This window comes from Cryptomeria japonica, chromosome 2, assembly GCF_030272615.1.
Source record: "Cryptomeria japonica chromosome 2, Sugi_1.0, whole genome shotgun sequence".
NCBI lineage: Eukaryota > Viridiplantae > Streptophyta > Pinopsida > Cupressales > Cupressaceae > Cryptomeria > Cryptomeria japonica.
This window is the reverse complement of record NC_081406.1, coordinates 579362619-579375566: the sequence shown is the minus strand read 5'-3', so window position 1 is coordinate 579375566 and position 12948 is coordinate 579362619. Positions and strand designations below refer to the sequence as shown.

The 12948-nt window shown below is 35.4% G+C and overlaps 1 protein-coding gene across 1 annotated transcript; it reads left to right on the top strand.

The window, feature by feature from the left end:
- Positions 1-931: 931 nt before the first annotated feature.
- LOC131051273 (low affinity inorganic phosphate transporter 1) lies at positions 932-3124 on the top strand. The gene is made up of 2 exons (XM_057985710.2): positions 932-1131; positions 1286-3124. Exon 2 carries the CDS (start codon positions 1304-1306, stop codon positions 2945-2947), a length of 1644 nt encoding a protein of 547 aa, XP_057841693.1. The 5' UTR covers positions 932-1131; positions 1286-1303; the 3' UTR covers positions 2948-3124.
- Positions 3125-12948: the final 9824 nt, after the last annotated feature.

The following is a 12948-nucleotide window of genomic DNA, read 5'->3' as shown; positions in this document are numbered from 1 at the left end:
AAAGGTGGGTAGTACTTAAAGAAGAATGGGTAGATAGAATATGCTTCTATTATACTTTGGAGGTAGTAGAGACAGAATGACAATACATCATGGAGTCTATGACTTATTTAAATATTCAAGATAACTACATCAAGGTTTTAAATGTGGGCTGAAGAAGAAAGGATAACAAAAATTGCTTACCACCTAATCAAGATTCACAACAGAAAATCCAAGATCCAAAAAGAAAAGGAGGTCAAATAAGGGTGGTGTTGGTAGGTGTTTTGATCTTTTGTGCTTATCTATGTTGTTGGTTATCCATAGATTCCATAGGCTTTTTGACCTCATGAACGTTATTAAAAACCTTCATTCACACATTTGAAATCAAAATAGTGTTTGATCAAATTACAACTCCCCGAATTAATCCATATTCCTTAGATATCAAATCATTTGTAACATAAAAGAATCTACAAACATAAAAAATAATATTCTTTCATAATTCAAAACAAAAATATTCCCATTATGATATAAACAAAATAAAAGACTCTTAAACAATATCTCTGAACATCTTTTACACTATTTGAACACGTTATCTTACCTGTATCTAAAAGCCGTGCGGATCGAACAATTTTTTTTTCCAGAAACAACGCTGCCTGATATTAAAACCAGATGAATTTCATTGAAGCAAGCAAGATGTAGGTCACATATTATTTCTTTATCCCATTAAACACTGCAATGCCGAACCTACTCACAGTTGACCTGACGTGTTCACACCCTGTCTCTCTTACACCAACATTTAAAATGCCAGCGAAAGAGGCTACCTGTTTGTATGGGAATATCCCATGGATCCAAATCAATATGCTTCTGACACTACTATTTAAATGTGATTTGTACTCTGTAACCCATAACAAGTATTTCTCGACTTTCGTGAAGGGAACAAAGGTAAGCTTTCGACTTCTGGACTGGATTCCGATTATGTAAATGGAAGTTCGTACATTTAAGTCCTGTTTGATCCATACTTCCGTTTCTTAAATCTTTTCATTCTTATCCAGAAAATATTAGGAAATCAAGTCAGTTGTTGAGCTCTTTGCTCAGCTTGAATTAGTGAAAAAAATTCAATCTTTGTTGCTGTGCAGAGCTGAGAGATTTGAACAAGTTTGTATATTTAAGTCCTGTTTGATCCATAGTTCAGTTTCTTAAAATCTTTTCATTCTTTTCAAGAAAATATTAGGAAATCAAGTTACCTAGTTGTTAATCACTTTGCTCAGCTTGAATTAGTGAAAAAAAATCAATCTTTGCCGCTGTGCAGAGCTGAGGGATTCGAATCATGGCGAAGACGCAGCTAGAAGTGTTGAATGCTTTGGATGTTGCGAAAACGCAATGGTACCATTTCACGGCAATCATTATCGCAGGCATGGGCTTCTTCACTGATGCTTATGACCTCTTCTGCATTTCCACCGTAACGAGGCTCCTGGGAAGAATATATTACTACCAGGAGGGCAATTCAAAGCCCGGATCTTTGCCTCCAAACGTCTCGGCCGCCGTTAATGGTGTCGCTTTGTGCGGAACCCTAGCCGGACAGCTCTTCTTCGGCTGGCTGGGGGACAAAATGGGACGGAAAAAAGTATACGGAATGACTCTCATGTTAATGGTGATCTGTTCCATAGCTTCAGGCCTTTCCTTCGGCCACACGGCCAAATCTGTAATGACAACGCTCTGTTTCTTCAGATTCTGGCTCGGTTTCGGCATTGGCGGAGATTATCCTCTGTCCGCCACAATTATGTCCGAGTACGCCAACAAGAAAACCAGAGGCGCATTTATTGCCGCCGTTTTCGCGATGCAAGGGTTTGGAATCCTCGCAGGCGGTGCCGTTTCCATTATTGTGTCGGTAGGGTTTAAAAAGCATTTTAGGGCTCCAAATTATGAAACCGATCCCAAAGGTTCTACTGTGAGTGAGGCAGATTTCGTGTGGAGATTAATCCTCATGTTCGGAGCCATGCCCGCTGCAATGACTTACTACTGGCGCATGAAAATGCCTGAAACTGCCCGTTACACGGCTCTGGTAGAAAAAAACGCAAAGCAAGCCGCGGCAGACATGTCTAGGGTTATGCAGGTCGATATTGAAGAAGATACCTCAAAGATCGATGAAATTGCCTCCAGCGGACCGAGCTTTGGTTTATTTTCATCACAGTTCCTGAAACGGCATGGATTGCATCTGCTCGGCACCACGACTACCTGGTTTCTTCTGGACATTGCCTATTACAGCCAAAATCTGTTTCAAAAGGACATCTTTACGGCCGTCGGGTGGATTCCCGCCGGAAGAAAAATGAACGCCATTGAAGAAGTTTATCGCATTGCAAAGGCGCAGACGATCATTGCTCTGTGCTCCACTGTTCCGGGCTACTGGTTCACCGTCTTCTTTATTGACCGGATCGGCCGGTTCACCATTCAGCTGATGGGATTCTTCTTCATGACGGTTTTCATGTTCGCTCTGGCCATTCCGTACAACCATTGGCGAGGGATCAAATGCGGCGATTCGTTCTGCGACGGCAATCACATTGCATTTGTTGTTCTTTACTCCTTCACCTTCTTCTTTGCTAATTTCGGTCCAAACAGCACAACTTTCATTGTACCTGCGGAGGTTTTTCCGGCGAGGCTCCGTTCGACTTGCCATGGCATTTCGGCTGCAGCGGGAAAGGCGGGAGCCATTGTTGGAGCTTTCGGATTTCTGTATGCTGCTCAGAGCACCCACAAATCCGAAGTTGACACGGGATACCACAAGGGAATTGGTGTCAAGAATTCTCTGATTGTTCTGGGAGTGACCAATGCTTTAGGGTTTCTTTTCACTTTTCTAGTGCCTGAAACCAACGGTAAATCGTTGGAAGAGCTCTCCGGCGAAAATGAAGAAGAAGAAGAAGCAGCAGCTGGGCTTCCCCGATCTGTTTCAATTATTAGAACTGCACCAGCTTAGTAGCGGAAGGAATATCTGCGCGGGAAACATGAAATAATAGGGAAAAATTTGTATTAGGCCATGGTCTCATGGGGTTGCTTGGCCTATTTTGTTTAGCAGCCATTGTTTGATTTGTATGATTTGTATGATTACATTCCTTTGTGTAGTTATTTTAATGTATGAAGGTTGCAATTGTAATAGAAAGTTATGGATTGTTATTTTATTTTATTATTTTTAAAATTGTTGAGTAATTATAAAAAAGAAGTTCATAGATAAATTATATGGATAAAAATAAAAAATTAATAATGATGTTTTTTGTTATTTTTAACATTTTTTTTCTTGTATGTGCATAAGTCTTTGTAGGACCTCTTTATGTCCACTTCAATTTGTCCCCCTTAATACTTGGGGTTTCTCCTATATCACTTAAAATAAATATCGATTGCCAAAAAAAAATTGTGATACCAAAGTGAAATTAAGCAAGCCACACAAAATAACTAAATGCTCAAAGTGTCATAACATGGTGTGATGACACATTTTCATTATGATCACAACTCATTAACAAAGTACTTATTTTTGAGCTGGCAAACGGTTTGGGTGATTTTGATATATTGAAAGAGGATAAGCGGGAATGGGAGCTCTGCAAGCGGAAGTGCTAGGGTTTCTACCGTCGAAGAGGGCGGTGAGGGTGAGGAGGAGGGAGATTCAGATGAGGTAGTACACAGTCTGGGTGCAAGCCCCTCGGTGGATTATGTTCTTGCCTCTTCCTTGCGCGCAATTTTCCCCTTTGGTGGGGTCCAAAGGCTTTTTGGAGTTTGCGGTATAGGGTCTGTACGGGGTCTTAGTCAGCTTGGTTTTGGGGGGCTTTTCACCTGGTGTGGTACCTTCTCTTCCTGTGTGGATGGGTGTAGGGTTGTTTTTTCTTCTGATCCTCTCTGTGTCTATGGTGATGTTTGGTCCCCTGTGATTGGATTTTCTTGCGGGAGAGGCGCTCTGTTGTTGCTACCTTGCACTGGAGTCTGGGTATGGGGGCCTAGTCCTCTCCATTCCGGAGTTTGGACTGAGGTTTGTTTTCTTTTTGGATTTGTCTTTTTGTTTTCTCTCATAGGATGGTTGCAGGGGGATCTTCTGAGGTGATCCCAACTCTTATTGAGGTGGAGATGAGTCTTGCCTATCTTCATGTGAGTAGATGCATGGAAAGGTTTGGGATGGATATTTTCCTCAAACTTTCTATTTGGGGTTTTTCTTTCTTGGTTCTGGGACCCACGTTAAAAACCAACACTTTGGGTTTGGGGATCCTTCCAAATCGCCATGGGGTGGATGTTTTTGGCCTTGAAATCTTTATGATAACCCCTATTTTATTTTTTCAGAGGATGGGTCCTTATGTCCATCTCTCTCATCACTCCATGGCCTGGTATTTTTGGTTGGTTAATCTACATCTTTGTTTTTTTTGGTCATTCATTTTGAGGTGGTCATGTCTTCTATGGAGGGGGAGGTGGATGTGGCTAGAGGAGACCGTGCTCCTACTGAGGTGGAGATGGATGTTGCTTGCTTTGCCTGGAACTACTAATTCATCCTGGTTCTTTATGCTGAAGGTTTTTGGTGCCTTGGTAAAACCCTATCAAGTTGTGGGAGCCTTCAAAAACCCACTTTCATGGTTGAGGGATCCTAGAAAAACCCTTTTTTCTCTGGTAGTGGGAACCCTATAAAACCCACTATTATGGTTGAGGGAGCCTGGAAAAACCCTATGTATTATTCTCTTTCTAGGGCTAGGCTGAATGCTGGCAGTTTTCAAGGGCCCAGTCTAGCCAGTCTTTGTTTTGGGTATGATCAGGTTTTGCTGATGACTTTCTGAGGATTTTGCTTCATGTTAAGGGTGCCTAGGAAAACCCTGTTGGTTGGCTGAGGATGCCAGCCATACCCTCATTCTCTATCTTCGAGATCTACTACTTTTTTAAGATCTGTTGGTTTTGCCAGCATGGTTTGTTTCATTCTATCTTTGTAATTAGGCCTGAGTCTGTTTAGTGTTAGTTGTTGGGTGTCTTTGATCTATTTTCTTGCAGCGTCCCATTGTTGGTACCAGATCTGTGTAAAATCTGAGGGTTTCAGGTCCCTTCAAAACCTATTGTATGGGGTTTCTAGTCCCCTCAAAACCTGTTTATCCTAATCAAAAACATCATGTGATGACACTTTTGACATGCATACCCATGCACAATGGTGACATAATCAGGTATCGTAGGACAATATGTTAAGGATGACATTGAAAAAACATAGAATTCCCAAAACAAGTGAATCACCCTTGAAACATCTTAATTAAACCACCCTCTAAAATTCATTGGGTTACAACAATAGAAAACCCAAAAATACTAGTTAGAAAGCTCAACCTTTACACTCCATGAAGCATTACTTCCTTGATGTGTATGTTGAGGCAAAATAGTTTGGAGAAAAAACTCAAGGGATCATAGGCACCAGCTTGACCATACAAGAGGCCTCCAAAGAACATGATTCTAAGGAATGAGGAAAAAATAAATGCTATCTCCTTAAAACAAGGGAAAGAATACAAGCACAACATGACAAAATCTCTACAAAATGTTGTGTATGTTTAACACCGATGTTGAGAAATTTTAAAAGAAAAGATGGAATAGTCATCTATTATGATTTTACAATATTGAATCATTCACAAACATCCACAACCATAAATTTAACCTTAGATATTTTAATGTAAACTTACATAATTATCATAATTTTATCCTTATAAATACAAGCATCCTCATGAAATGAGACATGGAATAATATTTAAGATGATAGAAATAACAGATTTTGTTCAAGGGGCTTCATCCTAAACATGGATGAATAATATCCTGCATAAAATATAATTATTAACTAATTACAAAGGTCTCATGTACCCAATTATAAATATTGAAATAAATAATTAAATGAGATTTTAATAGCTAGTGGCTACAAGTTCCAAACAGTGAGAGATCACACTTCAATACATAAATAATATAATGAATAATAGTACATCAATAATGAGCCACTTCCAAGGTGCTGAAAAAATCATAAAGAATAACATAAATTTCAAACCATGAACTCTTCTTGACAAAATTTATAGGCTGGACCAATAGAATGATGTTGCCCAACTCTCAACCATATAACTATCTTTTAGCATAATATATTTCTTTGCACACTAGGAAAACCTTGAGTTATGGAGAAGCAAATCATTGATACACTACAATCAAAGAAAGGGCTCACATAGATACAAATCATACATGTTAGCATGCATGCCAAATAAGATCATGATATTACATATGGCAACCCCACCAAAGTAAAAACATATAAGAAAAATCATGGCGTGCACATACAAATGGATATAATTAAACATAAATTATCACAAATTAAGTTAGCTACCAAAATCCAACTTGAGGCAAGGATGAGAATCTTATGAATAGGATGAGGATTGTCAACATCATGGTTTCTCAAAGACATTGTTGAAAATTTGGGAGTAAATTTTCTTAAATAAAGCTACTCTTGATGATCACCAACTCATGGATTTATGACATGTACTTTTTTAAATTCTAGATTGAACTTTGAAGAGCATTATAATCCTAGCATGGAAAACACATTAATTAATTAATGAATCCAATACATCATTAATTGTCACTTAATTAAACTCTATTACCATATTTACTCTTGTGGTTCCTATGTACTATGTAAAATGAGGAGAGCTAAGTTCCTTTCTATCCTACACCTCTTCTTGATCCTAAAATTCGAACATCCTCCAACTTTACAAATTACATGTGAAATGCAAACTAATGCAATAAAATAATATATTTATAATATTTTTTTGACTACATACCAAAAGAAAAAATCTTAAAATATTTCAGAGGCTAATCATCCCACAAAAAAATCATTCTATTATGGTATAAAATAAAATTCCGCTTTCCATTTGAAACAACAAAAACCATAAAATATTTTAAATCCTCCATTGAAGAAATTCAAGGAACATCCATAGAATTTTCGTTTTTTGAAAAATAGGTTACGAGATGAAGGTGCAACACATTTTAAAGATTATATTAGTGTAGGATTAGGATTCATGGTGTTTTCATATCCACATTAGTAGTAGTAACTAAACAATTATGTCACAAAATTTTGATCCATTTCATATATCTAGTTTCCAAACTTTGATTGCTTATTACAATATATTAAGATGTCAACAATAAATCAAATCGACACCTCATCATAAATAAATAAATAAATTGTATTTTTTAACATGTATAGAAAGAAAATAATAAATCATACATAATAATTATATTTTAAAACCGATATTAACATACAATTAAATCATGTTGACATATCATTAATTCACTATGTCCAATTAATATATATAGTAAAATTTGAAACTAAGAACCTTCGGAAGAGATGTTTTTCTTTATTCAGTTTTATAATTATTGCCATCTCCAAGGAACAACATTATATGATATTTTTAACCTAATTATCACTTAGCATAAGTGGTATATTACTTTACCAGGGAGAGAGGCTAGCTGTTTCTATAGACGCATCCAGGGAATATTCCATGCTCCCAATTCAAGATGCTTCTTACACTGCTATTTAAACCATAACAAGTATTTCTCGACTTTCATGAAGGAAACAAGGTAAGCTTTCGACTTCTGCATTGGATATCGATTGTTTAAATGAAAGTTCGTACGTTTAAGTTCTGTTTGATCCATCCTTTAGTTTCTTAAATCTTTTCCTTCTTTTGAAGAAAATATTAAGAAATCCACTAAGGAGAACAATGTGTTAATTCATGGTGCATGCTTTTGTTTCTTGTGTTTGCACATGCAGGGAAATAGAAACACACACTAAAATTTATAATATAATCAATATTTAAATCAAAAAAATTGTAAACTTCTCTACAGGAGCTTCACATATTCTTGCATCTCGGAATGGTAGTTCGTTGGAGGGTCCAGATATTCTAGCCCGGGGAGTGAGTCATTAGGGAAGTATTTTGTTGTTGTGGGCTATATGAACCTTGTCCATCAGATTTATGGGGGCGAAGAGGTACCCTGGTGGAAATAGGTTTGGAATAGATTTGCTTGGCCTAAATGTAATTTTTTCCTTTGGCTGGTGGTTCAAAACCATTGTCTCACTTGGGATAACTTGTGTAAGCGTGGCTTTTGTGGACCTTCTATGTGTTTTCTTTGTTGTAATCATGAGGAGACAGTCTCCCATCTATTATTTCAGTGTTTTTTTTTTCGCTAGGAGGATTCGACATTCCTAGTGGGATTATTGGAATTGTTTTTGTTTGCATGTTTCCTCTCTAGCTGAGTTTTGGGACCATTGGGGTGATACCCTTGTTTGCATTCCTTTTCTTCAAGTTACCTGGTCCTTAGGACCCACTTTTATTATTTGGCATAAATGGTTGGAGAGGAATTGCCGGGTTTTTAGAAATACCAAATTAGATGTTCAACATGTGTGGTGGAAAATTTTGCATTCTATTCGGGAGACTATTTTGACAAAGTGTGACCTTGCTTAGGGTGTGGCTCCTGGTGAGATTGATATTTGCAATCGCTTTAATCTGTATGTTCCTAATCCGGGAGTGTTGTCGGTCTGACAACTTATGAGGAATAGGTGAGGTCATCCTCAGTGGAGGATTTCTAGGGTGGGTCATTGGAGCCTTCCTCGTCTTGGTGTTTTGAAAATTAATATTGATGGATCTTCTAGGGGTAATCCTGGGCATGCTGGTATTGGTGGAGTGGGAAGAGATAGCTCTAGGCAAGTACAATTTCTATTCTCTATCTACAAAGGTTTTCATACAAATAATTATATGGAGGCTCTAGCTATTTTGGTTGCATTGATGCGTAGTTGTTCTTTTCATTGGCGACAAATTGTTGTTAAATTTGATTCGCAGGTTCTGGTGACTTTTCTGAATTAGCATAACTTGGACGGTGTTAGTAGGCAGATGCAGTTGATTATTCAACAGATTCTCTTGTTTTGTAACTCTTTTGAGTCGATTACTTTCAGTCATATTCCTAGAGAATGGAGTGGGGTGGCTGATTGCCTTGCTAAATGGGATTTTGTCTTTATGGAGGGTTGGTCTATTGAGGATTGAGGACAACTTTCTTCAGAGTTGTCTCATGGCTTGGATCAACTAGTGGATCAAGATAAGTCTTTGTAGATTTCTCTTTCCTAGGCGGTGTGCCTTCTTTTGATGTACTTCTCTTTCTGTTTTGAATAAAAAATTTACCCCTCTTCATTGTATTATTATTACAAACTCTAAATCAATTTCTAATTAAGAGTCACCATTTAACACCATTACAACATAAATATGTTACATTTAACAATAAAAAGATAACTATTGTGTCAATTTTTCATGCAATAAAAGATATAGTTTACCTTAGAAAATAGTAAAGAAGCTAAGACACATGAAGTTTGAAAACCAATTTGAGAATTTCCAGCAAGGCTATGGTTCTTCTATGCATGAAAAAATACATAATGAATCTATAAGGCAATAATAGACATACTAGTAAAATTAATTGTGTAAATTATATTTGTATCAATATTTTAAATTATACATTATAAACTAGAATGTTGATACAAATAAAACTCATCCAGTTGCTTCCAAAGCATTTCAATATGTTCATAAAGAGAAAATAATTTCTCAATTTCGACAAAAAATTCAAGGTTATGAACTTCTTCCAAAGAAAATAAGGAATACACTAAACATGAGAGAAGAAAAATAATTGTGAATTATTTTATTTACTTCAAAATTATTTTATTTTACTTTAGAATTATTTAAGACTTATTTTATATTATTAAAATTATGTAATAAATAAAAAAAATTATTTACTTGGCAAATAAATCTTACTTAAAATAGAATTATTAAAAAATTATTTTATTATAATTACATTCTAAAAGTAATTAAACACTTTATTAAATTATTAATTTAAAATTAAATAATTTTTAAATTTAGTTTAGAAGATTTTGTAAAGGCATTGTCTATTGCAACCTATCTATTACTACTATTATGATTATTAATTTTTATTGATGAAATAAATTAAAAATATATAGACATTAATTAAGATAACGAGTAACAAAACTATTTTAGATACATCTATCTAGAAAGAGAATAAGAAATATAATCTTGAATTATATCATATCCTTTAGATGATTTTATTTACTTAATAATTAAATCTTACTTAAAATAGAATCATTTTAAAATTATTATTATTTTGTATTGAATATAATACAAAAAAAATTGTCATAAAAGTGTCGCTTATTAGACTATACTCTGTTTAACATAGTTCAATTAGAGGATACAAAAAAATGGACATTACAGTACATGACTGACTCATATGGAATATTACCCCATGCACTGTGTGCAAAATGGGGCATATACAATATACTCTATATAAATAGAAGATACATCAGATGTAATGACTACATAGTATTCATTGTTCAATACAAGAGGTCCATCCAAGGGGCCCTTCCATCCAAATGATAGTCTTGTTCCATGGAATTGCTCCCGTTGCTTTTAGTTGGGCTTGATAAGTACTATCATTCGCCTTCATTGATCTCATGTATGAAAATCTCTAGTGCATTAACAAAGGGGAATCTTTCAATGTTGAACTTGGACCAGACATAGCCATGTGAAAGCTCAGACAAGTAAACCCATGTAGTGTCATCTTCTATAAATCTCTAAAACTTCCTCATTGCAAGTCTCGTCACAATGGACACCTGCACATCAATGTTATAAAATTTGAGTCTCCTTAGAGACTCAATAAGTAGCCTATCCTTTCCTTGATACCTTTCCTCATTCCTAGCTTTCTAATAGTCCTAACAATTTTAGAAGATAAAAGGAACCAGAAGATATTACTATCTTTATTAATGCCTTTAATGTAACCAAATGCAACATCATGATAATTGAAACCATTAGCAAAAATTAATCCTGAATATATTCCATATTTCCTTAACAATAATATTATTATTATATATATATATATATATATATATATATATATATATATATATATAAGTCTCAACAACCTTGCAAATATTACACACATCAATATCATTTTGTATAATCTTAATAGGAATCCTATGGAGATTAAACAACTATTGGAAGCCCTTTTGTTAGGCATAGTGCCACTATCCCAAAATTGAGTGAAGAATTTCTGCCATTCATTATTACTGCAATTCAAGTGCCACATAGAGTTAACATGAGTAATCAAATCATAATTAGAACATAAGGCATCATAATTTACCATTTTAGCTTGGGTATTCATGAGTGGGGATTCATCCACCCAGATGTAGGATTTCAATTTGTCTACAATCTCCTCACATAGTTTAATGAGTTGAAACCAGATTACCATAAGTTCTCTAGTTGGAAGGGGGCAGATGATACCTCTAGCTGATCTCAAACTAAGAAACCAGATTACCATTAGCAAAAATATCATTAAATCATTAAATACCTTTGAGAAAGGTCAACTCGTAGCAGAGAATCCTTGGATAAGTGCAGGTAGCCTATCCTTACGCAACAAGCTCCACCAGATAGACCCTTCTCAACATACAAAGTTGTTATTACTGAGAGTATTATTAATAATAATCAGGTGTCTAATGAATTCACATAATTCTATGAAGCCCCACAATTCTATGGAGACCCACCTCAATTAATCAACCTGTGGCAAACACTGATGTGAGAACTATAATTACTATTCCCAATGACTAGATCTTGTACTATAGCTCCCAATGACTAGCTCCCAACCATAGTTCCCACCTGCATGCTAATCTAGGAGTGTATAGAAAGGTTAAGGACATGCAATCTAATATGTAGGTGGTGATCTTAAATATTGGTCTAACCTTTTTTCTAGAAATGAATTAAACCTAAATAGGTCATGACTAAATAATAAGCACGGGATCATAATGTCTATCACAAATTGATTCCAAATAAAGAAAACTGATTAATTATTCCTTGATATTTGTTATGTTAGTCATGTATGCATAATGTGAAAGCTTAGTGAGGGTACATGATTTGATTATGGTTCCTTTATGGGGTCCATGATACCAATATTTCAAATATGATTGATATTTATTTGTTAAAAAAGCTATCATGATGCATGTTTCAACAACAATGGAGATCCCAAAAGACAAATTCATGACTTTGTTGTAGGAAAGTGTGATGCCCATGTACAAGGTAGATATTATCTTAGCACATTTCTTTCCTCATGGCCGGAACAATAAAATTAACAAATAAGAATTAGACTTGCTCCATAAATACTTGGAAGAGAAGCATATCACCAAGAAATACATTGAGGAAAAGAAAAGTAAGAGAAAGACTCCAAATGAAGACGAATGAGACATCACTATGGATCTAGGTATAGTGGCTCCCTAGGCACTTATGCGTGTGCCAAAGCTGAATGTAACAACAATATTATAGGTTCTTGGGATTAGGAATTTCTTACATCTCTTTTGAATATCTTGTTCAAACTTGATACAATTATTTTGACCTTCTTATGATATTGGTGATAAATTTGATTTGATTGGGAGTATGTGCTCCTCATAATGTTTAAATCTACCTTGATACACTATTATTAATAGAAAAAAAATGTTGAAATATCTTGTAACTATGAGCTTATGCTAGTGATAGCTTCCTTGGACACAAATTGTGCTAGCATCCACCCTACCAAGTCACACAATGCTAATCATAATGGTTGGAAATGTTGCATGTGGATAGGAAAATTAATAAAAGGCTACATAATTGTCATGAAGAAAAGTAATGATTAGTAGGAGAAGTGAAGGATTTAATAGATGGAAACCAATTGCCAAACAACATACATGCATGAGTAGAAAAGAAGACCTAACAAACACAAATTCAAAGAGGGTATTGAAATATATTTAAGTTTTCACATATGGATGAAATCAATTAAAAACATATAGATGAATAGAATTAAGTAATAAAACACATCAATACTCCTAAACACACAATAAGTGATACAAAGATCTAGGAAGAATACTGTCATTGATCTTGA